Source organism: Lepus europaeus, chromosome 13 (genome assembly GCF_033115175.1).
Source record: "Lepus europaeus isolate LE1 chromosome 13, mLepTim1.pri, whole genome shotgun sequence".
In the NCBI taxonomy this organism is placed as follows: Eukaryota; Metazoa; Chordata; class Mammalia; order Lagomorpha; family Leporidae; genus Lepus; species Lepus europaeus.
Window position 1 is genome coordinate 51,070,531 of NC_084839.1, and position 25,111 is coordinate 51,095,641.

The window sequence follows — 25,111 nt, forward strand, 5'->3', positions numbered from 1 at the left end:
ACATTGTCAAAGCATTGTTTAAAATCAATGAAAGCTTAGGGTACTGTTGACTGAAGTCTATACTTTTTTAAAAGACTGGTTTATTTATTTATTTGAAAGGCAGAGTTACAGAGAGAGAGGTCTTCCATCTTCTTGTTCTCTCCCCAGATGACTACAATGGCCAGAGCTGCACCGATCCGAAGCCAGTAGCTTCCTTCCCGTCTCCCATGTGGGTGCAGATGCCCAAGGACTTGGACCATCCTCCACTGCTTTCCCAGACCATAGCAGAGAGCTAGATCAGAAGTAGAGCACCTGCTGGCACTGCAGGTGGTGGCTTTACCCGCTATACCACAGCACCGGCCCCTGAGTCTATACTTTTTAAGTGGGTGGTCTAGGCTAACCAACTTTTCTAGCCTTATTGCCACTGTTCCCATGTAGTCAGATTGGACCACTCAGTCAGATTCCACTTCCAGACCTTGCCCTTTTCATATCCATGCCCTGCATATTGCTATGCCCCTCACCTGAAGCACGCTACTTGCTCTCTTGGCCCCTTCAAGTGACTCCTTCTTTGAAGACATTTCTAAAGTCTTCATGGAGCCTTCCCAATCCCCCAACATAGTTTTCTCTCCTTTGACCTACAGAAAAGATATGTTGGTGTATACTAGAAAAGGGTGTGGAAATGGGTTATTTCTGCCTCTTGCTATGACTAACACTTTTCTCCCAATAATAGCCTTCTTTCTCATTCTCCATATATCAGTCACTTAACTCTTTCAGTCCAATTTTTGGCATATTTCAAAATTCTCTGAGTTAGTACCATTGGAAGTTCATAGAGGTTTGACTGTCCTGAGAGTTTGGGAAATTCTGTGGGTTATAACAAATTGACCTGGCTTGAATCATTTTTTTTTTTTTTATCAAAATGCGTTCTGAAGTTTCAGCAGGCGATAGAGGGAAATGCAGCTGTACCCTCAGTTCTTTGTCCTTGGTATTTCATGTGGGACTCCTAGCTCTCCTTATGTGGGATGGGGGAGGACTGCATAGTACCTAATTGTCAGCTGAGGAAATAACCCATTTGTTTGCCATGATGGATTTCATGTTGATGCCTAATGCTTCAGGTCTACCTTCCTCCCCAGACATAGTTCACTGGAATCAAAAGATATTTAGAAAATAACAAATGGCCCGTTGCCTCACAATAAAAAAAAAAAAACAATAGAAATGCTTTTCAGGGAGCTGTGGGCCTGTCATTGTAAATGAATAAAGTAAATTTCTTTGGGCCTTTCCTCAGTCAAGAAATGGTGGTTCTATTTCAGTGCTCATGTTTACTTTTCTATTAAAAAATGAACAGAATTCACCCATTGAAGTTTTCCTATGTGGGAAAAAACCTGCCATATCCTGTTAATCATTTCTTTTTCATTGCTGGAATCCTCATTAAAAATTGAAGCAAAACCTTCCTTTCTTTAAGATCACATTTTGAAACCTCCAATTATGTAAAATCTTTTTTTTTTTAAACTTTGTGTGAGAGATAAGGAGAGAGAGTGAAATTGAGAAGGAGGGAGAGAGGGGTTGTGAGGGAGAAAGCAAGCACACCCCTATTTGCTGATTTGCTCCCCAACTGCCTGCTACAGCAGTGGCTGGGCCAGGCCAACGCCAGGAGCCAGGATCACAAATCAGATCTCACCCAAGGGTGGCAGGGATTCAGTCACTTGAGCCATCACTGTGGCTTCCTAGGGGTCAGGATCTAGAACTGGGTATAGTAGCCAGGCTCTCCCTTGTAAGAGCTGGGCCAATCCGGAGCCTGAAGCCTCTTCTGGGTCTCCCATGTGGGTTCAGGGGCCCAAGGACTTGGGACATCCTCTGCTGCTTTCCCAGACACATTAGCAAGGAGCTGGATTGGAAGTGGGGCAACTAGAACTCTGAACCGGTGCCCATATGGGATGCCAGTGCCAGAGACAGCGGCTTCACCTGCAAGACCACAAAGTACTGGCCACAGCAATTATGTTTTCTATAGTTAGGTATTCCTAATAGAAGCCTGCATTCATGAAGAAATTGAATAATTCCTGCATTGGAATACATGTACAGATTCAGTCATAAGTGACTTCCATATACATCATGTGAGTACATACATGTATTGCACACACGTGTACACATACATATACTCTCAAATATGCTAAGTACATAACTTCTGGTACTCTTATACTTGGGTTCAAAATCCTTTGATTTATATCATTTCACTTGACCCATGCATCAATTCTCCAAGGTAGAAAGAACAAATATTTTTAAATTCACTTTGCAAATGGAGGAAACTGGGATTTAAAAACATTGATTTATTTTTCAAAACTCTTACATTTGGGTAATTACAAAATCAGAAGAGAAGCCAAGTCTACTGACTCCCAGGCCAGACCTCTGTTACACAGTGCGTTCTGCTTACGAGTGGTATCCTGCAAGAACCTTGATGTTGGTGTTCTAATACCTGTTTATGACATTTTTTATTTAGTTTATAATTATGTGTTGAATTTTCTTTTCCCTTTGAGGACAAGTTCTGGACTGAACCCAGAGGATTCAGATGGAGAGATGAAGTATTGGATTACTTAATTATAAGTCCTTCTTTAGCTGCTGTTATGTGTTTGTGAAATTTTAGAAAATACAGAGGAATGAGACAGTCCTTTTTTGGATTTTTGTCTCTGGCTTTGTCAAACCCTTTGCTTTTAGCAGTTTGAAGCTTTTCAGCTCCAGAAACCTAGGCTTTCTTAAATCTCACATTAAGGTTTAAAATAAATTTAAGTTAATTCAAAACTCTGGTTTCGGACAGGTATTTGGCACAGCAGTTAAAGTTGCTGTGTGAGATGCCCACGTCCCATATCTGGGTTTGAGTCCTGCCTCCATTTGTAATTCTAGTTTCTTGCAGATATAGACCCTGGGAGGCAGCAGGGGCTGGCTCAATTATCTGAGTCCCTGCTACCCATGTGGGAGACCCAGACTGAGTCCCAGGCTCCTAGGTTCAGCTAGGCCTGGCCCCTGCATGTTGCTGGCATTTGGACAGTGAACCAACCCATAGAAGAGTTCTTTCTCTGTCGTTCAAATAGATAGATACATTTTAAAACATATTTTATTTATTTGAGAGGTAGAGTTAAGGAGAGAGGGAGAGACAGAGAAAGGTCTTCCATCCGCTGGTTCACTCCCCAAATGGTCACATCAGCCGGAGCTGGGCTGATCCGAAGTCAGGAGCTTCTTCAAGGTCTCCTATGTGAGGGCAGGAGCCCAAGCACTTGGGCCGTCTTCTACAGCTTTCCCAGGCCACAGCAGAAAGATGGATTGGAAGAGGGAATAGCTGGGACTAGAACCAGTGACCATATGGGTTGCCCATGCCACAGGCAGAGACTTAACCCACTACACCACAGCATCGTTCTGCCGCATACATATTTTTGAAAGGAGAAATGGGTCAGGCATTTGGAGCAATGGTTAGGAGGCTGTTTGGGATGCTTTCATCTCATATCAGAGTGCCTGGGTTCAAGTTCCAGCTGCACACTCCATTCCAGCTTCCTGCTAATGCACACCCTAGGTGAGCAGCAGGTGATATCAGTGCTTGGGTCCTTGTCAACCCATGTGGTGGATCTGGATTGAGTTCCAGGCTCTTGGCTTCCAACTAGTCCAACCCCAGCCATTATGGACATTGAGGGAGGAAATCATCAGATTGAAGGGTCTCTGTCATATATTTTCTCTCTCTCTCCCTCCCCCTCTCCCCCTCTCTCCCCATCTCCCCCTCTTCCCCCCTCCCATCCCTCTCTTTGTATCTTCCCTTTGTTTCATCCCTCTCCCCCTCCCCCATTCCTCTCCCCCCTCCCCCATCCCTCTCCCCCATCCCTCTCTTTGTATCTTCCAACTGAAAAACAAAAATAAATAAAAAATTAAAATGACTTCCTTAAACAAAAATCTCTGCCTTCAAGTTCTGTTTCTACAACTTGGACTCACATACCTGAGACTGCGGAGTCTGCACATGTCTCTGTTTAAGAAGGGCACATGAACTGCAGCTCTTTGGTCTTGGATATTGCAGCATGCGTTAATATATGTCATCTAATGTGATATTTCTAGTTTGGGTTTTAAGACTGATTGCGAGAAATCATTAAGTTCATCAGAAATCCAATGACTGGGCCCCGGTGGATAATTGGTAAGTATTTATTGAAAGAAAGCATGAGTAATAGGGAATCTTTCCCTCATGTTCGGGTATTAAATTCTTCTTCTTCTTCTTCTTAGCGTTTAGCCTCTGTGGGATTGGATGCCAAAAACACAGTCTGCATCTGGGACTGGAAGAAAGGAAAATTTCTGGCCTCTGCCACCGGCCATTCAGATCGGGTAAGATTTGAGGATCAAGCTTCATGGATTTCAGAGCGATGGGGGATTGTGATGTCACTTCTTAGGCTTTCATATTTTTTTTTTTCTTAATTTTTGACAGGCAGAGTGGACAGTGAGAGAGAGACAGAGAGAAAGGTCTTCCTTTTGCCATTGGTTCACCCTCCAATGGCCGCCGCGGTAGCGCACTGCGGCCGGCGCACCACGCTGATCCGATGGCAGGAGCCAGGGGCTTATCCTGGTCTCCCATGGGGTGCAGGGCCCAAGGACTTGGGCCATCCTCCACTGCACTCCCTGGCCACAGCAGAGAGCTGGCCTGGAAGAGGGGCAACCGGGACAGGATCGGTGCCCCGACCGGGACTAGAACCCGGTGTGCCGGCGCCGCAAGGCGGAGGATTAGCCTAGTGAGCCGCGGCGCCGGCCTAGGCTTTCATATTTTAAAAAGGAAATTTTCCCTGTATAGATTTCCCCTACATATTCAGCTTCTTTTATTAACTCACGACTAACAGCTAGCTGTGTTAGCATGATTGCTGCTGGTAATCAAATACTTTCTGATGGTCATGCTTTTTCTAAGCAAAGCACATTTTTTATTCTGGTATTTGGCATCTTCAAAACCTCAAAATAGAGCTGAATTTGAAATTCCATGTATGGTTTAGATGTATTCATTTAGAAGTAGAAATAGTTGTTAGAAAATATTCACGTAATATGATTACAAGTCCGTTTTCATTTCTAATGAATGTAGTGACAGCTTGTGATTCTTTGTTACGTTTGAGACCATCCAATGTAAATCGTTGGCCTGCTTATCATTCGTATTGAGGTCAGTGTGGTCAGAAGTGATCATTTTGTGTAGTCACAGCTGGTACGATGGGGGATGAAGCAGGCTTATCCATGTAACTAGTGAGAAATTGATTTCTGCAGCACAAGGCAGAATGTGACTCCTTTATTGTCTTGACTTTCTCATTTAAAAGAAAAATGAATTCACAGGACTATTTTCCCTTGAATTCCTACTTGTTTTATATTTCTGAGTAATCTAAGTGTCCAAGTGGAATGAGGCCCTAATTAAACATTAAATTTGCTGTCGTTTGCTTCGTTAGTTCTAAACATATTTATATGAATGTTGTATTTTATCTCTGGAAATTTTCCGTGATAAGAGGACCCCACATTTATTGCAAATTATCCAAGAACAAGTCTTCAGAAATCCCAGGAGTGGCCAAAAATAGAGCTGAAGTGTTGGAAAAGGACTGGTATCCCCCAGCTCCAGTGGTTCCCCTTCCGTAGATAATTCCGTAGAATTCCCCTGGGACACTGTGGAGCATAGTGATGCTGTGGCTCAAGGATTACAATTTAATTGACATTGACTTAGTCCTTAATGAAATATCTTGGTTGAAATTATTTGCAGTGCTTAAGTTTTGGATGTTAGTTTTTCTGCTTATGCTATCATCTTATATGCCGTATTTTACAGGATGAGTTGAGTTGGAATGGATCAATATATGAATTTCCAGGGATTACAAAAAGTGGACTGGAGGCAACAGTAGCCATGCTTTAACTATCTACCCTGAGAGCAAACTCACACAAAGTATTTTATCTAAGTTATTCTACAATGACCATTTCCAAAGCATTTTGTGTAGTTTGATTGGAATTCAAGTACTTTATGTCTGATTTTTTGGGCCTTTTGCCTTAATAAAAATAAAAAATGGAAGTTAGAAAAACTTTGAACTAGTAAAATCTCCTTAAGAAAATAGCATAATATACTCATCTTGGTTTGCATATGAAGTATTTTGGTTGTTAAATCCCTACTGTTTAATTAAACAATTTGGCCTGAAGTTGACTCCATACCAGGAGTCTTAGGAAGGAACTGCAACCTATTTTGGTAAACAAACTTAAAGACTGAAAGCCTAACTTGGGATAATCCTTTTTTTTACATTAATATTTATTTACGTATTTGATGGGGCCAGTGCTGTGGTGTAACATAGTAGGTTAAGCCTCTACCTGCAGTACCAGCATCCCTTATGGGTGCTGATGTGAGTCCACTGCTGATCAACTCCCTGCTAATGGCCTAGGAAAGCAGTGGAGAATGGCCCAAATGCTTTGGCCCCTGCACCCACATGTGAGACCTGGAGGAAGCTCTTGACTTCAATCTGCCCATCTTCAATCATTGTAGCCAATTGGGGAGTGAAGTAGCAGATAGAAGATCTCTTTCTCTTTGTCTTTCCCTCTCTATGTCTGTAAGTCTACCTCTCAAAGATGTATTTATATATTTGAAAGGCAGAGTGACAGAGGGGAGAGGTAAAGATATTTTGCATCTTCTTTCCCCATATGGCCATAACCAGGGCTAGACCAGGCTGCAGCCGGGAACTCCACCCAGCTCTTCCTTGTGGGTGGCAGGAACCCAAGCACTGGAGCCAACATCCATTGTTCCCCGAGGTACATTAGCAGGAAGCTGGATTGAAAGCATAGAGTAATTGGCACAGAAGAAGGTGACCCAAGTAGCAGCTTAACTTGATGAATCACTAAGCCCACCCTTAATATACTTTTGTCTAAAAAAAAAAAAAAAAAATTGAACAACCAAAAACTGAGTTTCAGCCAATCACAGCAGCTGACCTTCAGTCAGAGTCTGCCACCTAACAAACCAGGCCCACATAAGGCCAGTGCCAAGCTGCAGGTAATGAAGCTGTTTCTGTACCTTCACTTCCTTCCCCACCCCACCCCAGCCTGTGTACATAGCTCATCTATAAGCATGCTGCAGGCAGAGCTGTGTGAACCTCTCTGGGTTCTTAGGGCTGCCTGATTGCAGTTTGTTACTTGGCCAAATTCTTATTTTTGACAAATTGAATTTTGGCTACACTCCAAAATGTCAGGTGACCTGCCTGTCTAATTTCAACTACTATAACTATTTTTTGTTCCAGTAAGGAGTAGAGTATAAAAGTGCAATGCTACAGTAGTGAGAAGTCTGTAATTGTAAGAGCTCTGGATATTTTAACAAGTACTTGAGAACATGTTCTCTCAGAACCCATAGTCTTTGTCACACACAGTATTGCTCTTTATTACCGTTGCCTTGATGTCATTATGAATTTTTGGCTACTTTGGGGTAACTCCAAGATTATCTTCAGAATTATTTTAGTGGCTGTAATGCTTAACCCATCACATTTGTGTAATGAGTGCTTTGTAGCCCACAAAATGATTTCGCTTGCATTGTCTTAATTGATCTCATAACAGAACGGAGGTGACATGATCCTTTTCTGAGAAGATGAGATTAAAGTTAATCAGACTTGTCTGAGCTAAGATAGTTAAAATAGATGTTTGGACCAAGCACTTTCTCTTCAGTGTTCTTTCTGGGGTTGATAATTGCTTTCTTCCACGTGATGAGGAGTTAGTGGCCTAGATTTTTTCCTCTGTTCTAGACTTTGGCTCTAACAACTGCTCCTTCCTTTTCTGTCTGTGGTTCACAGAATGTGGTCCAGGGACCACCTGCATCAGAATCTCTCTGCCAGTTTAAAAGTGCAGGTGTTTGGACTTCATTCCAGTTTCACTAAATGGGTTTCTAGGATGGTCAGGAAATAGGCATTGTAAACCATTATTGTCAATGGTGTGACACAAACAGTTGACATCTTCTCTTCCTCATCTCCAAAATGGGTCCCGGACTCCTGCAGACTGTTCTGTAGGTTGTCTTAAGGAATGACATATAGGGGATGGCGCCATGGCTCACTTGGCTGTTCCTCCGCCTGCAGCGCTGGCATCCCATTTGGGCGCCGGGTTCTAGTCCCGGTTGCTCCTCTTCCAGTCCAACTCTCTGCTGTGGCCCAGGAGGGCAGTGGAGGATGGCCCAAGTGCTTGGGCCCTGCACCCACATGGGAGACCAGGAAGAAGCACCTGGCTCCTGGCTTCGGATTGGCGCAGCTCCGGCTGTGGCGGCCATTTGGGGAGTGAACCAACGGAAGGAAGACCTTTCTCTCTGTCTCCCTCACTGTCTGTAACTACCTGTCGGGAAAAAAAAATAGGAATGACATATAATTCACAATAAATGAATCTGTTTTCAACTCTTTGGAGAATTGAAAATATAATACATTAGTGGGTCATATTAAAATGATAGCTTAAAAGACTATTTTAGGTGGGCTAATTAGCATCCAATAAATGCCTTTGCTTTATGTTCAATGATAACTACAGACTGTTGGCCTCATTGAACTGTAGTTGACTATTAAGAATTTTCCTAGCTAAAATCAATTCTTTTTTGTTTTTAAAGATTTATTTGAGGGCAAGTGCCACAGCTCTCTTGGCTAGTCCTGGTTAGGGCGCTGGTTTCTGTCCTGGTTGCTCCTCTTCCAGTTCAGCTCTCTGCTGTGGCCCAGGAAGGCAGTGGAGGATGGCTCAAGTGCTTGGGCCCTGCACCCACATGGGAGACCAGGAGGAAGCACCTGGCTCCTGGCTTCATATCGGCGCAGCTCCAGCCATTGACGCCATTTGGGGAGTGAACCAGCAGAAGGAAGACCTTTCTCTCTGTCTCTCTCTCTCACTGTCTAACTCTGCCTGTCAAAAAAAAAAAAGATTTATTTGAAAGGCAGAGTTTCAGAGAGAGGCAGGAGTGGGAGGGGGAGAGACATAGAGGTCTTTAATCCTCTGATTCACTCCCCAAATGACTGCAACAGCAGGTCCTGGGTCAGGCCAGAGCCAGGAGTTTCTTCCCATTCTCCCACGTAGGTGCAGGGATTCAAGCACTTGGGCCATCCTCCTCTGCTTTCCCAAGTACTGGAAGCTGTAGCACATTCGCATGGAGCTGGATTGGAAGTGGAACAGTTAAGACTTGAGCCAGTGCCCATATGGGATGCTGGTGTCACAGGTGACAGCTTTACCTGCTAGGTCACAATGCCAGCTCCACATGTACAATTCTTATAACTTAAATCGAAACATTATCTCCAGAATGTTTAATTAGCACTTTTGTTGCTAGTACTGTGGCATGGTGGCTAAAGTTACCACCTGCAGTGCTGGCATCCCTTATGGGGGCCAATTCAAGTCCTGGCTGCTCTGCTTCTAATACAGCTCCCTGCTGTACCTGGGAAAGCAGCAGAAGATGGCCCAAGTACTTGAGTCCCTGTACCCATGTGGGAAACCCTGCTCAAGCTCCTGGCTTTAGATCAGCCCAGCTCTGGCCATTGTGGCCATTTGGGGAGCGAACAAGCAGATGGAAGACCTCTCTCTCTCTCTAACTCTGCCTTTCAAATAGATAAATGAAATCTTAAAGAAACAAAGTATGTTTAAAAATTTCCTGAAATTGTCAAAATTGGTTTCTTTACCCCAGATGGAAAAAAGTGGATAAAACTCGGGTTGGTTCTTAGTGATTGTGTTAATTGCGTTTCCCCTCAGTCCCAAAGCAAGTGGACCTGAGGCTGTCACGCATGTGTGGGCAGTTCCTGACCGATTCCCGGTCACATGCTCCGTTTCCGTTCTGTGAGGTAACATGGTGTTCTAAGTGTTGGGCAGAATCATGCCAGTTACTGGGACCTCACAGGAAACAAAAATACATGAATTGATCAGCATAGCACCGTGTTTTTTTTTTTTTTTTTTTTTTTGACAGATTTTTGATATTTCCTGGGATCCGTATCAGCCAAACAGAGTGGTTAGCTGTGGAGTCAAGCACATTAAGGTAAGCTGTTATTTTAAAAAATGTTTCGGTTTCTTGTGTGAGAGGAATTTGAGGTGTTTGTCTAGATAACTTGGTGCTGAGAGACTGCTTGACTTTTTTTCACTTTAAAATCAGAGCCCTCTTGCCTGTTTCTCAAACTACCTCAGTGGATGGGACTCTGAGAAGTGCCAAGTAGGAATCCAGCGGGGGTCGCTAAAGGAAGCTGTTAAACAAATCCCACACTGCAGACTCCGGGCCTCTAGAATTGCATGTTTTCAGTCTGCTGGCGATGTTGTCAGGTATTCACATCATAATGAATACTTAGACTTGCTGCCTGTCAAACCTCTTTTTGACAGATCGAGATGTTCTCCAAGAAGAAAGATGTCACGTTTTATTCAGTGTAGAAATAGAGCGATGCAGTGCAAACCAGGGCCATTGGCGTTTAAAAGCCCCTGTGCTCCTCTTGTCCACACACCGCAACCTGCCTCTGGCTAGGCCCACGTTTGCCTCTTTCTGATTTTCTATGCAAGTATCAACATCCTTTGCAGTGACATAGCAAAATTTTCTCCTGACCTCTGGCATATGACCCATCATCTTCTGCCTATAGGATTGTAGTCAATGTAATTTAAAGCCAGCAAGTAAAAAGGTAAGGGCTACCTTCTTGAAGGGCAAATATGAGGATCTCTGCTAGTACAAAAATGACGCATTTCTCTGAATGGAGTGGGTACCAAGTTACGCCTCCAGCCTACCTTTCTGGCTTCCCTGTTCTTCCAGTCTAATTTTTAATGATTCTGCCCATTTTTCCCACCTAAAGGTTAGAAAAGGACAGGTAATAGACCACTCAGAAATAAATATGAGAAATATGCCAGACTTACCTAAAGCACATTATAAAAATTTACAGAGAAACATAGAAGAAAATTTGAGCAATTAGATAATCTTGATTCTGGACATGATGTCTAAAATTTGCAAATTTTAGTCGTTTCCCTCCAAATTATATTTGGTATAAATTAAGGTCTGTTACTTTGGTTGGCAGTGTTGTTACCTGACGGAATTTTTCTTTACTCTAAGTTAATCCTGGGGGATAAAAGAATGAGATAAGAACTTTAGGATGAAAAATAATGGTGCATATGCACCACTGTTTATGAAAACCTATCAGAAGTTAAAATAATTAGAGTAATATAAGACCGGGATAAAGAGAAATGAGTCCATTTTTTAAACTGAAAATAATAAGAGGGCTTAGTAAATACAACGATTTAGAATGCAAAAGGAGAATTTCTAACTCGTAGACACTGGAAAAATTCATCTATTTTTTGGGAAAAGTTATTACTTTATCCTGAACAATAAAGTCTATGTGAATTAAAGAGTAAAATGTCTTTAAAACAATAAGATAACTAGAGGAATATATAGGCAAATATTCAGGTGCTCTCAAGTTGGAGAAAGGCCTGTTTAAATGTAAAGCAAAAAGGAACCATAAATGATAATACTGATAGATTCAACTATATCAATATTAAAACATTCTGTAGACACCTGTTTCTCCCCTGAAATAAAACAAAACACAGAAGCTACAAACTAGCAGAATATAAGCAACAAGCATATTAAATAATGGTGTATTCTTAAAATGGAGACTGCTAGCAAATCTAGAAAGAAAAATAACATAGATGACTGACAAAAATAAACATTGTTGACTAGTCGACTTACTAGATAACATGTTAAATTTCATTAATAATTAAGGAATACAAACTTAAAGACAACAGAATGTTTGAATCTATCAAATTCTGATGAAAGTGTTCCCAGAGTAGGCAAGGATTGTATGAATGCGCACTCGCAAATCCTGCTGTGGAGGGATAAGTTGGTAAAGTCTTTTGGTCCAGAAATGTGGTCACATCTACTATTAGCCTTAGAAATGTTGATCCTTTTGGGTGTAGTAATTTCATAGCTTGGAATTTATCCCAAGGAAATTGTTAGAATTATGAACCAAGAGCTCATTTGATGTCAATAACTTAACAATAGCAACTAAACCAATCAAAAGGAAACCCGAAACCACCTAAGTGCTCTAACAGTTAAATGAGATACGATATAATCCATATGATGAAATACTGTGCAATCATTGTAAGCCAAGTTCTAGATGATTATGTAATGATAATGGAAAATAATCAAGATATAGTTAATTGGGAATGTTTATAGTTCACTTCTTTTTTTTTTTAAAGATTTATTTATTTGGAAATCAGAGTTACACACAGAGAGGAGAAACAGAGAGAGAGGTCTTCCATCCGCTGGTTCACTCCCCAGTTGACCTCAGTGGCCAGAGATGCACCATTCTGAAGCTGGGAGCCTGGATCTCCCACATCGGTGCAGGGGCCCAAGGATTTGGGCCATCTTCTACTGCTTTCCCAGGCCACAGCAGAGAGCTGGATTAGAAGTGGAGCAGCTGGGACTTGAACCGGCACCCATATGAGATGCTGGCATGGAAGGTGGCAGCTTTACCCACTACACCACAGCGCTGGACCCTATAGTCCAATTCTAAATGGATTAGATTTGTGACTTTTTTTTATTTTAAAAATAAAGTATATTTTTCAATAGGAAATACATTGGGAAAATAGTCTCAAATTTTAGATAGTTATCTCTGGGTAGTGAGTTGCTGGGTGATTTAAAAAATTTTCATTTCTGTATTTTATTCATAAATTATTTTGAGATAATATTTAATACTTTCAAAATAAATATGAAGGGGCCGGCACTGTGGTATAGTGGGTAAAGCTACCACCTGCAGTACCAACATCCCATATGGGCGTGGTTCGTGTCCTAGCTGCTCCACTTCCAATCCAGCTCTCTGCTATGACCTGGGAAAGCAGTAGAAGATGGCCCAAGTCCTTGGGCCCCTGCACCCGCGTGGGAGACCCAGAAGAAGCTCCTGGCTTTGGATCGGCACATCTCTGGCTGTTGCGGCCAACTGGGGAGTGAACCAGCGGATGGAAGACCTCTATCTGTCTCTGCCTCTCCTCTCTCTCTATGAAACTCTGACTTTCAAATATATAAAATCTTAAAAAAGAAATGTGAAAAAAATAGAGGACACTAAGTTAAAAAAATAGATAACGGTAGAGGTTCCACTACTCAAAGGAATAATTTGTGCTACCAACACCTTAGGGCTTTGCAAACTTTTTGTAATCCTTGTGCAAAGACCTCATTTTTAACCTGAGAAAATATCTTCTATCTGTGCTGCTTTGTGATTTAGCATGTTAGAGGTTCCTTCCATGCCTCACACAGCATACCTGAAAGACCAAAAATCTCACTGATTTTGTGTTTGTACTATGTGAAGGGACAAAAACAGAGCCTATTTTCAATATGCTGGAAGTTTAGCCATTCAAGCAGAATATTCCATCAGAGAGGCTGAACCAAAAACGGCATCAACAAAGGATAGATCCCAGCTGGTTAGAGCCTCACTGTTTCAGGGAGTGGATTTGGTGTACTCAGCGCTCTGGTGGGCAGGTGAGTTTGGTAGCAAGGGGCTGGCAGGCAGCAGAGCCCAGGAAAGGGGCTGCACTCATCAGGGGTTGATGGGGAGGCAGTGGCCACCCATGCAGCCGGGGGCCTAGAAAGCTGGCAGGGCCGTGGCTCATTCTGTGTACTACACCTATAAATGGTTTTGTTTTCTGAAAACCTCTTTCCATGATTATTTTGAAAGAATTGGGCTGGAAAATAAACCAGGCATTAACTAATATCTCCTTAGCAACTTTTTTTTTTAAATAATCAAAAATAGACAAGCATATCTGCCAATCAGCATGAGCTATAAAGCACTGAGTTGGCTTTTGACCGACTAGTGAGCGAACATGCAACATGCAAGCTCATGGTGAGCCTGGTTTCCATCAGGATGTCAGTGGCAGCTTTCTGAAAGTCTGGGGCATGACCTGGGGCCAACATCCACCCTGCGTGTTGCCTGGGAAGGAGTGGAAGCTGAGGTAGACTTGGGGTAGGGGTTACTTTGTATCTTGATTTTGTTCCACTCTGTTTGTGGCTGGGCAAGCTGTTTAACCTTCCTGAGAATGAACTTGTTCTCCCCACCAATCTCAGGGCACACTAGCTCCTGAGCTTATCAAGAGCTCTATTAAACAGTGTATGCAGCCAGTAGGAGCACAATAATATTAGCTTCTTTCCCCCATTTCCCAGGATCCCAAAGCCAGTGGTAGGGACAAGATTCCATCTTGGCCTCTGGCTCTCTCCAGAGAACTCTTTGCTCTGAGAAATTATCAGCTTAAGGATTTGTCTTGGCTTAACTCATCTCCAAAAAATAACACATTTTTTGGATTGGTTTTGGTTTTTTGTGACTAGATGAGGCACCTAGTTGAAAGAATTCTCCTGATTCCTTCCTATTTCTTGCCATCCTTGGTTAACTCTAACTTTTAATCAGTTATTTGGAGCAGCTAGGACTCGAACCGGCACCCATACGGGATGTTGGCACTGTAGGCAGCAGCTTTAGCCACTATGCCAGAGCACCAGCCCCTATTAATTTTCTTTATAAGTAAACCCACAACGAGCTTAAACAGGCTTCAATAAGTTATTTTCATTATCTGTCTTTGCTGTTTCCAATTTCAGAATTCCTCCCTCCTGGTTTTGTTTTTGTTTTGTTTTGTTTTCTATTCCAAAGCCTGCCTTTGACATTGAGTGAATGATTCCAGTCAGAAATTGAGTGTGATATCTTTGCATTCCAAGAAACTATTTTTTATGTGAAATCCTTGTAGCTAGGCTGAAATCCTCTCTGGTTTCGCAGATTCCCAGTGTTTGGCAGACAGGCAAATTACAATGACCTGAAATGAATGCTAGGAAAACAGGAACAGTGAACATCATCTGCGGCACTGACTTTACAGCAAATGAGCCTGCCAGGTCTGTGGGTCCTGTGGTGCCTTCTGTGGTCTCTAGGCAAACACAGAGGGAGCTGGGGGATTACCGAGGCCAGATGAACTCCAAGGTACCTGCCAGTTTTAGCACAGTTCGTGTTACAGTCTGTGAGGGCCCATTGGAAAAGAACAATGTCTCTTTATTTGATGTGGCTTTCATAAGGCTTTCCTATCCTCAACTGCCAGTGTTTTCCAAATAAGAAATGGTTCTCGAGAACTGATAGTATTCCTGGTATTTGTTACTCTCTGTAGCAAATCTCATACCTGCGTCATATCTGTATGTGTCTTCTAAGAGACTCATTTGTTCATTGGGAATGTTTTGTGTGAGCGTTGTATCATCTGACTACATTATCACTTTTTAACTATTTGAGGAGCAAAGAGATAGAGGAAAAGATCTCATCTACTAGTTTACTCCCCAAATGCCTGCAATGGCCAGAGCTGGGCTCGGCCAAAGCCGGGAGCCCGGAACTGAATCCAGATCTCCCATGTGGGTGGCAGGAACCTGACTCCCAGGATCTGCGTTAGCAGGAAGCTGGAATCAGGAGCTGGAGCCACGTCTCAAACCCAAATGCTCTGATGTAGGACACAGGTGTTCTAACCAGTGTCTTCACTGCTAGACTGGGTGATTTTTTTTTTTTTTTTTTGTCCCAAAGCCTTTGTGTTGATCAGATGTGAGGATAATGTTCTGTATTTTTTGTCGTTGTCCATCTAGAAATGTTTAACTCAGGCCAGAGGCACACATCCTACACTAAAAGACAATTAATCTTCACCCATGAAGATACATGATGAGAACTCAGATATCCTGGTGCCTGAGCATCACCATGAACAGCAAGTTCTTTGGCATATTTGCACAACCACTGGTTGCTTATGACTAAAAGCTCATTCAGTTGAATGTGCCCAGGGTAGGCATTTAGCCTAGTGGCCAATACACCCATTTTCCTGGGTTAGATTCCTGGCTCTGGTTTGACTCCAACTTCCTGCCAATGCATATCCTGGGATACAGCAGTGGCAGCTCACATTGCTGGATTCATAGCACCAATGTGGGAGAACTGGATTGTGTTCCAGGCTCCCGCTTTAGCCTCAGCCCAGCCCCAGCTATTGCAGGCACTTGGGGAGTGAACAAGGTTGGAAGATGTTTCTCTCTGTCCACCTCTTAAACTAATTAATTGACTTAAAAAAATTGAACTCCCAAGGTTTTCTGAAGCTTTTATCTAACAAGCTTTCCCCAGGTCTTTCTATTCTTTTGATGCATACTTGAATACTTTAAAAAGCATAATAATATTCAGTGGAAGAAATGACTGGAATTGGCAGTTCATAGAATTGCACATTGCCTTAAATGGCTGTACAGCTCTGCCTCATGCACACTGAGGCGGCCCCACAAAACAGCCCTCCACCCCCTCTCTCCCACAGCGGCCTGAGTCCTGGCCATCCTGGTAGCACAGTCGGCCCAGATGCTTCTTTGAGTGCACAGCTGCCCTGAGAGAGCCTCCATTGTTCCTTACTTGTGGACGTGAAATAGTAGGGTTGTCACCGACTTTCCCCCCTCTCACATCCCTGCCACCCAGGGTTGTCTGGTGCTGCTTTTCTGCATCAAGCTGTTCTTTCTCCCTCACCACTGATCGAAGTCCTACTCTTGTTCATTCCATTTAATTCAACTTAGTTCTCTGTGGACTTCCTTGCCACTTGTGTGTAGTATGAATACATGGCCTTAACAGTCTGCTCATTTCCTGTGTAGCCTCATTAGATCTAACGCTCTCGAGGCGGCGTTCGGTGTTCTCATGGATAACCCCATTAAACTCTTGCCTTCGCCGAGCTGCTTACGCCTTCACTCCTTTACTTCTAAACGGGGTTAATAATAGTATCCACCCTGGCCTGTTCTCAAGGGTCCTATGCTGATTGAATAACATATGCAAAGAGCCTTTATAATGGCAGGTTATACTAGTTCATACATTAAAAATTATAGCAAAGTAAAATACTTTATTTCTGTGCACCCATCGAGTGTCTCTGCTGCCTGCCATTAAGTAGCTCAGTTTTATGCTTGTGGACCACCACATGGTGAATTGTGCAACTAGAACTGAAAAGCCCAGTCAACTGGTGACAGCGAAGATTTGTAACATTTTTACTTAGAAAGCAATTACAAAGCCTTAAAAATGCTTGGAAGATATATCATCATGCTATCAGGAAGTGGTAGATAATTTCAGCATTCCTTTTAATATTTCTAGACCTCTCTAAAATGAACCTCTGGAAGTTTTGATAATTTGAAAAAAAAATTAAACATGATCTGTCCCCTTTAGTCTAACAATGAGGACGTGGGTATTTTCTACTAAATCACTGTTTAAATGACAAGCAAAATTTTGAAGTTTTGGAGCTTGGAAAATTTAAAATACACTAAGTGTTTCTCCTGTCCCTTGTAGTAGGCTGAAAGGCTTTGTGGCTCTCTACTGTCACAAGCAATAAGTTAATTTACTTGATAAATAGAGTAAATTATGTAAAATGTGCTGAAACAAACACCAATCCTGCAACGCATCAGAATGCTCTCTCTTCAGCTCTGTTGATTTTATCGCTTTCTAGTTTTGGATGCTGTGTGGAAATGCCCTGACTGCAAAAAGAGGAATATTTGGCAAAACTGGGGATCTTCAGACCATCCTTTGCCTTGCATGTGCCAAAGACGACATCACCTACTCTGGTGCTTTAAATGGCGACATCTACGTCTGGAAAGGGCTCAATCTAGTCCGCACCATTCAAGGAGCACATAGTGTGAGTGTGATCATGTGGGAATTTGGAGGTGATTTGTTACGTAAGTTTGGGTCGTGTATTTTGCCCCATTGCTTTAGAGAGCTCCCACATTTATCTGTGTCTGCCTAGAAGAAAAACAGATCTCAAAAGCATAGTAACTTTATTCATGTTCACCTTAACTATGAATTGGCTGATGGCTGTCACTCATCAACAGCAAACAAACCGTGAAGAACCTCCTCCCTTAAAAATCTGCTCAGTAAAAATAGGTGCAAACTTCTTATTACTCTGGGCTCTTTTGATAGATACGAAACTGGTTACATTGTCATATCTGTAGATGATTAAACTGAAAATGCCAGGGCCACTGGGGAGATGAGGTGAAAGGTAGCACCTAGTGTGGTGAATGGATAGTGAGCAAAATGTTACCAGAAACCTCACAGACCTTTAGCTGACTTCAAATTGATTCCTTATTGCTCTTACTGTGAAGAAAAGCTGAAGCAACTCAGCAAAAGTGCTATGAAGCTTGAGATTTTTCATTGTGTTGTATGTTGAAGAACAGTTTTCTGGGCTTTGCTAATTATGAAAGAGCTCTTAAAACTATTAGAAGGTCAGTATTTGCCCTCATTCACAAAACCAGCTGCCTTAATGTCCTAATTTCTCTTTACACCAAATCTTACGTCAACGCTATATGCTTGTAGCACTTTGGAACAAACCAGAGAAAGCAGTTTTGTAACTTAAAGGTGCTCTTCCACAGGAAAATAATTGAGATGTGGGGAGGAAAAAACATCTTCTAGCCTGATATCTGTACTTGGTTACTTTGGAAGCAACTCATATGAAACATCCCACAGTTGTCTTTTCTGTAGAAAGGTCAATCGCCAGATAAAGAAACTGATGGTGTCCATACCTGATTTAATCAAGGTGCTCCTACCTTATTATTTGGCCATAAATTTGATAATGGCAAAGGGATGCTGGAGCTAGTGAGCTTTGCTGGCTATGACTACTTGGGGACTAAACTGTGATGAAGGATTTTGTAAATGGCTGCTCGGTCCATTGTTAACGTTTCATTAGAGAGCAAGTTGTCCTTAGTTTAGTTTTTGTTTTGCCTAGTTGTGTTTGTTAATCATAAGGACTGAACTATAATGACCATTTAGGATGGCTGCAGCATTGAACCTGACTGATTTTAATCTTTAGGCTGGAATCTTCAGCATGTATGCGTGTGAAGAAGGCTTTGCCACTGGTGGGCGAGACGGTTGTATACGGTTATGGGACACGGACTTCAAACCGATAACCAAAATTGACCTCAGGGAGACAGAGCAAGGGTATAAAGGTAATTGATGTGTCACTACTTACCCGTCACTCTGAGAATGTTCAGTATGATGTATGCTGTGCATTTTTCTTTCATTGTAACCACTTTTTTCTGTGAGGGATTTAAAGGAGTTTTCATAGTACATTGACTACAATATTAATAATCTGTTAAAAATAAATGAATACCCTTCTTCCTAATTCACACAAACATATCTGTAGGTACCAGCCCTGGTCCTACAGCAAAGAGAAACAAAATCGCATTAAAGATACTGAGTGGTTTCCTAGGAGATGGGGTTTTTCCATGATAAAACTGAGATGTAATGGACAAGTTGGTCACCCTCTATGTGACTGTGCTCTGCCGCTAAAAGTGAACAATGAAACAAGTAAATGGTGGGAAAAATGAGACAAATGATTTTTAAAAAATCTTTAAGCGAATAGCCACCATACTAATAGGGGCTCAGAGCATGGGCTCAGAGTTAGGAGGCCACAGATCAAGTCCAAACTTAACCCAAGATTTAACACTTTGGTCTTTTTTTTTTTTTTATTTTTTGACAGGCAGAGTTAGACAGAGAGACAGAGAGAAAGGCCTTCCTTTTTCTGTTGGTTCACCCCCCAAATGGCTGCCATAGCTGGCGCGCTGAGGCCGGCACGCTGCGTCGATTCGAAGCCAGGAGCCAGGTGTTTCGTCTGGTCTCACATGCGGGTGCAGGGCACAAGCACTTGGGCCATCCTCCACTGCCTTCCCGGGCCACAGCAGAGAGCTGGACTGGAAGAGGAACAACCGGGACAGAATCCAGCACCCCGACCAGGACTAGAACCCGGGGTGCCGGCGCCGCAGGTGGAGGATTAGCCAAGTGAGCCGCGGCGCTGGCCCACTTTGGTCCTTTCTTAACGTGTTTGGGCTTCTATTTCTTCATCTATAAAATGAGGATAATGCCAGGACCAACCTCAGGATACAAAGAAATTTATATATATGTGTGTGGCTGGCGCCATGGCTCAATAGGCTAATCCTCCACTTACAGCGCCAGCACACTGGGTTCTAGTCCCGGTTGGGGCGCCGGATTCTGTCCTGGTTGCTCCTCTTCCAGGCCAGCTCTCTGCTGTGGCCTGGGAGTGCAGTGGAGGATGGCCCAAATGCTTGGGCCCTGCACCCCATGGGAGACCAGGAGAAGCACCTGGCTCCTGGCTTCGGATCAGCGCGGTGCGCCAGCCGCAGCAGCCATTGGGGGGTGAACCAACGGCAAAGGAAGACCTTTCTCTCTGTCTCTCTGTCTCTCTCTCACTGTCCACTCTGCCTGTCAAAAAAAAAAAAAGTACATATATGTGTGTGTGTGCGTTCAAATTCTCATGATAGGTCTGTTACTATTTTTACGAAAAAGACTGAGAGACATTGCAGCAGAAAGTGTAAATAGGAAAAATGAGATGCAGTCTCGGCAATGGGAATATTCAGAGCACAGGCAAGGAAGTCCTGTTCATAACCCCAGGTGGGCCTAGACCTCACTTTAGGCTCCTGGCACCACCACTAAAGGGGAGTGCCCAGGTCTGTGAGACGTGGCATCCGCCATCGGAAGAAGTCCTGTTGATCAAGTGGAGAGGAGTCAGTCCCAGTGTTGAGAAATTTCCTGAGTGACATGAGGCCCGGGGGCCTCAGAAGTCCTAGAGTACGTTAGGATTCCTCCATCATCCTTCGTCATGACGCCCTCATGTGGACTGATGCCGCCCCAGATGTGGCTCCCTGGGCCCAGCCACGTGCAGTGCACTCTGCTGGCCTGTGACGGGTTTGGGGACTGGGAGAAGGAACCATGGACTGCGTCACATTGACTGCTGTCCTCTTTCAATGACATGTCCAGCAGACTTGTTAAAAATTGACCAGCAGGGAGGTGAGCTGGGTAGTGTACTTCCTATTTATTCCTGGAGCTCTGTTTCTTTCTATAACTGTTATTTTAGAAAGTGTATTTGTGGTCAGCTAATCTGGAGATTTCCCATTTCCCTTTTCATGAAAGCTCTGACCCTGGTGTGGACACATTACTGAATTTAGGCTTGGGGTGGGCATAGGAAGATGTAGTTTGGTTTCCAATTCAGAGTGTCCCCAAGGAGACGGTCAGAATCCTTAAGTTCTCTTCCATAGACCATGGCTAATTTCAAACAGATAAAGTGCTCAAGGACCCCTAAGAACAAGCCCCGGTCCCCCCCAAAAAGGGTTAGTAAAATAGCCAAAAATGCCTGGAATTTCTTGGTGTGTCCTTTGGGGTAAACCAATTGCCAACAGGTTCTGAGATAACTGATAAGTTAACTTGCTAGATGGGATTCTTGACCATAAATTTGCAAAACATTGGAGAGAACCATCCAGAAATGATGACTCATTTTTGGCAGTTGCTTTACCCAACTCATCCAAAAATTGTGTCACATAATTAAGATGGAAATGTTAAAGCATGAAGGTCAGCTCAGAAGCCTTCATTAAGTTTTCCTGCTATCCTTTGCTGCCTGATGCCGAGTCCTTGACCCTGGCTTTCAAAGACAGTTCAGAGGCCAGTTCTGAATGAGCATCTGTGCAACCAGGGATTTGTATTGATTGTATACAGCCAACCCAATGGCTAGCTCCTGTCCCCATAGTCACAGGAGGACAGTCAGGGACATCATTCACCTGATATCCATCTCAACAGATTGCCACATACACCCCTGGCAAGATCAGAGCAGATCTGGGAGGTGCACCATGGCTAAACAAGCCTGCATCATGTGGGACATGCCCTTGGAGCCCTGGACTGGAAGTTTGACAGAGAGAGGAGTTCGCATGCATGTTAGAGGGATGAGTAATTGCACAGTAGCCTGTATTTTGGGAGGGGGAGGAATGGACTTGCTTTGAAAGGATGACATAGATTGTGATGGAGTTTGAGCCCTAGGGAGTCACAGGAGGGGTGTGAGTGAGGAGGGAGCTCCTGGGAGAGCGTAGGGAGAACTGCTCCACATGCAGCCACCTTCTTAATTTTCAGAATTACTGTCACTACAAGTTATCTTATTGATTTAATACTCTACAGTGACATTAGGATGTATTTTTAAATTGCTTTTTATGCTAAGTTATAATACCTGAAATCACAGGTTGAGTATGCAGGGTTTTTTTTTCACACATTAAAGTAAGTTTTAACTACTGGAATATTAAATTTTGTCCACACAGCACTGAGCTAAACTCATTCTCCACCATTGGTGCCTGTGCCAACAGACTTCTGACTCTTCTGGTTGAACTGTTGCTAACAACCTAAATGTGGCCTGTGTATCAAGCCCGAACTCGGGGAGTCCTTGAGCCAGTGTACACAGGGCCAGGCCTAGGAAAGCTTCTGGACAGCCTTCAGAGATGGTCTTCTGTCCTCAGCCAAGCCTTAGCGCCATCATCACAGAGAAAGAGCAAGGGCGCAGTGGAGTCTAGAAGTCTCTTGGCAGGGTTTTGGGATAGCAGAGATGATCAGAATAGGCCCTCCTGTGGTGCTGAGAACAGCTGCCCGAGCCACCCAGAGCGTAAGGTGTGCCTCGAAACCGAAGTAAGGTAGGAGACCGAGCACAGATCCAGGACTTAAAATGAGAGGATTTGAGGGGGAGACTACAAGTGATGAAAATGTAAGCAGTTTTCTGTTCCAGGGTCCTCTTCAGCTAGGAATAGCATAACCTTGGAGTATTTTCAGAGAGCATTGGGGTTAAAGATGAGGGAGAGAGAGAGAGGATGGGAAAAGGACAAAGCAGAGGAGGTGGTGGAGTGGACACAAGTTGTTTGGATGTCCTTTGACCTTCCCTGACCCACACCTGAAAGAAGTCATGACCGTCTCCACCTGTGCTGTGCCTCAAAAATGGGCGTGAAGTACCCTGGGAAGGAGCAAGTCCAGCGGAGCAGTGTTAGAACTTCTCCACTCTCAGTTTGGACACGAAGGTACATGGGTGGATGGTTTTATTTTTATAAGAGCTTGATTTGAATGAGCTTTCTTCCACATTTTTGCTGTTGGTATAACAATGACTTCTGAATTCATTTCCATGGAAATAAGGTGATTTCTCATCTTACTCAAACAGCCAAACAGCTTTCTAAACAAATTTAGCAAGAGACTGAATCATGGCCATGTTCTAGTTCCCATGAGATGGTACTGATGATTTTCTGTGTTCCTTCAACTTAAAAATATTTAAATTAAGTAACTGCTAGCATTTGAGGATCCAGGTACATTTGTGAAGATCACAGCACTACCTGCAAAATTGTCTCAGTTCTTCTTTTGAACCCCTTAAAAACTTAGAAAATGAATCTGGCAGTTTCTGAGTTGTTCTATGCAAGTATTTGGAAAATTTGCATACATTTGCATCATCTCATAACTATTAACTGTTGGACACCAAGAAAGAGCAGTTTTGAAATGAACTAAGATGAATATAAGCTCGGGAAAATTATTTTAGGGTTTTGTTACAGAGAGACACTATCAATTCTCTTAGATTTTTATAGTCAAGCTTGAGCTAATTAAGACACTTGACTTTAATGAAAACAATTAACCCTACTTGAAATCGGTGTGAATCAGCTTAGTGATGGGTCATGATCGCATCAACAAGAATCAGTAAGGCCAGAACTAATTCTCGGGGCTACCTCCTCCCCCCGGCTTAGTCCAAGAGTGCTTCACATCGCTGAGACCATTTCTCAATCAAAGGAGTTACAGCTTTGATTTCCCTTGGTGACTTGTACATCTTTTGTGAGCTACCACTGTTTTGCTCTCTGGTGTGTGTTGAAGCCAGCTTTCTCTGGCAACATGGTGGTAGAAACCTACAACCTGATACATCCAGGATACTTCCTCTGTAATTCTGAAAGCCTAAAATTTTAGAATATCAGAGATGTTTTTATAACCAATTTGGCAACAAAACGTGATCTGCATGGATATGAGGCTATTTAGAGCCTTCATGTGTGTGAATATTCATAGTGTGCTTTGCAGAAGTATTTGAATTTCAAGGTGCTGCCCTAGATCCCATTGGACATATTATGAATCTCAATTAGAATTTTTTTTTCCTGAATTTTAAAATGCACCTGGCACCAAGGGATTTCAGATATTTAAGATGGGAAACCTAAAGTACATGTCTTTGGTGAATGCCAAATTCTGAAATTTTCAACCTGGGAGAGACATCGGATATCAGCCTAAGGAACTTTTTCACCTCACATGAGTCAAATGGGGCTCAGGGCCATTAGCATTAAGCTTAACTGTGGACTTGGCGCACTAACTCATATCTCACACCAAACTTTTTTTTTTTAAGGTTTATTTCTTTCTTTGAAAGTCAGAGTTACACAGAGAGAGGAAAGGCAGAGAAAGTGAGAGGTCTTCCATCTGCTGGTTCACTCCCCAGTTGGCCACAATGGTCAGAGCTGCACCAATTCAAAGCCAGGAGCCAGGAGCTTCTTCCAGGTCTACCACATGGGGGCAGGGGCCCAAGGACTTGGGCCATCTTGTACCGCTCTCCCAGGCCATAGCAGAGAGCTGGATTGGAAATGGAGCAGCTGGGTCTCGAACCAGTGCCCAAATGGGATGCCAGTGCCTCAGGCCAAGGCGTTAACCAGCTACGTCACAGCACCAGCCCCCTCACATCAAACTTTTGTAACAGTGCATTTTGAGTCTGATCATTTAAAAAAAATTATGATCTGGGTACAATAATGAAGCTTAAGTGACTTATAGCAGTGACAAAGGAAGCCAAAAATAAATTCTTAAAGCAAGTCAGCCAAAATGAATTACTTCTATGGTGATAAAATACTCTGAGTTAATGGTTGTAAATGATTATGTCTAAAGGCATACAGTAATTATTCACACAGTAGCAGGTGTATTCGCTGATTTATTCATTCAGTAAACATTTATTAAGCATGTACTAGGTGCCTGATGCGTGCCAAGGGACTGCATAGGCAGTTCTGAAAACCTGCTTCAGTCATCCTGACATTTTGTTGGGCAGTTGTGGGTGGATATTATGTTAGTTTTACCTGCAACACCTGCTTATTGAGTTGCTGCTTTTCCTAAAGAGCTATAAACTCGGAATCCAGAGCTAGCCTGCATTAGGTCAATCACTGAGTGAGAGTTGGAAGCCGCAGTCCCCAGAACTCAAGATGTCCCTTCCTAGATTTGGCATCTCTCCACTGCCCCCTCCCTGGTCCAGGCCAACCATCATCTGTCACAAAGGGTATGCAGTTGCTGTACAACATGTGTCCCTGCTGCAGCCATTGTTCTCTGCCTCAAAGCTAGAGGGATGGTTT

At 43.1% G+C, this 25,111-nt stretch overlaps 1 protein-coding gene across 1 annotated transcript in view; it reads left to right on the top strand.

Moving 5' to 3' along the window:
• EML6 (EMAP like 6) overlaps positions 1–25,111 on the top strand; it is a 297,135-nt gene that overhangs the window by 130,130 nt on the left and 141,894 nt on the right. The window contains exons 3-6 of the mRNA XM_062209442.1: positions 4,228–4,326; positions 9,893–9,961; positions 17,401–17,586; positions 18,754–18,889. Of these exons, the coding sequence (XP_062065426.1) occupies positions 4,228–4,326; positions 9,893–9,961; positions 17,401–17,586; positions 18,754–18,889 (490 nt within the window). The remainder of the gene's footprint in view (positions 1–4,227; positions 4,327–9,892; positions 9,962–17,400; positions 17,587–18,753; positions 18,890–25,111) is intronic.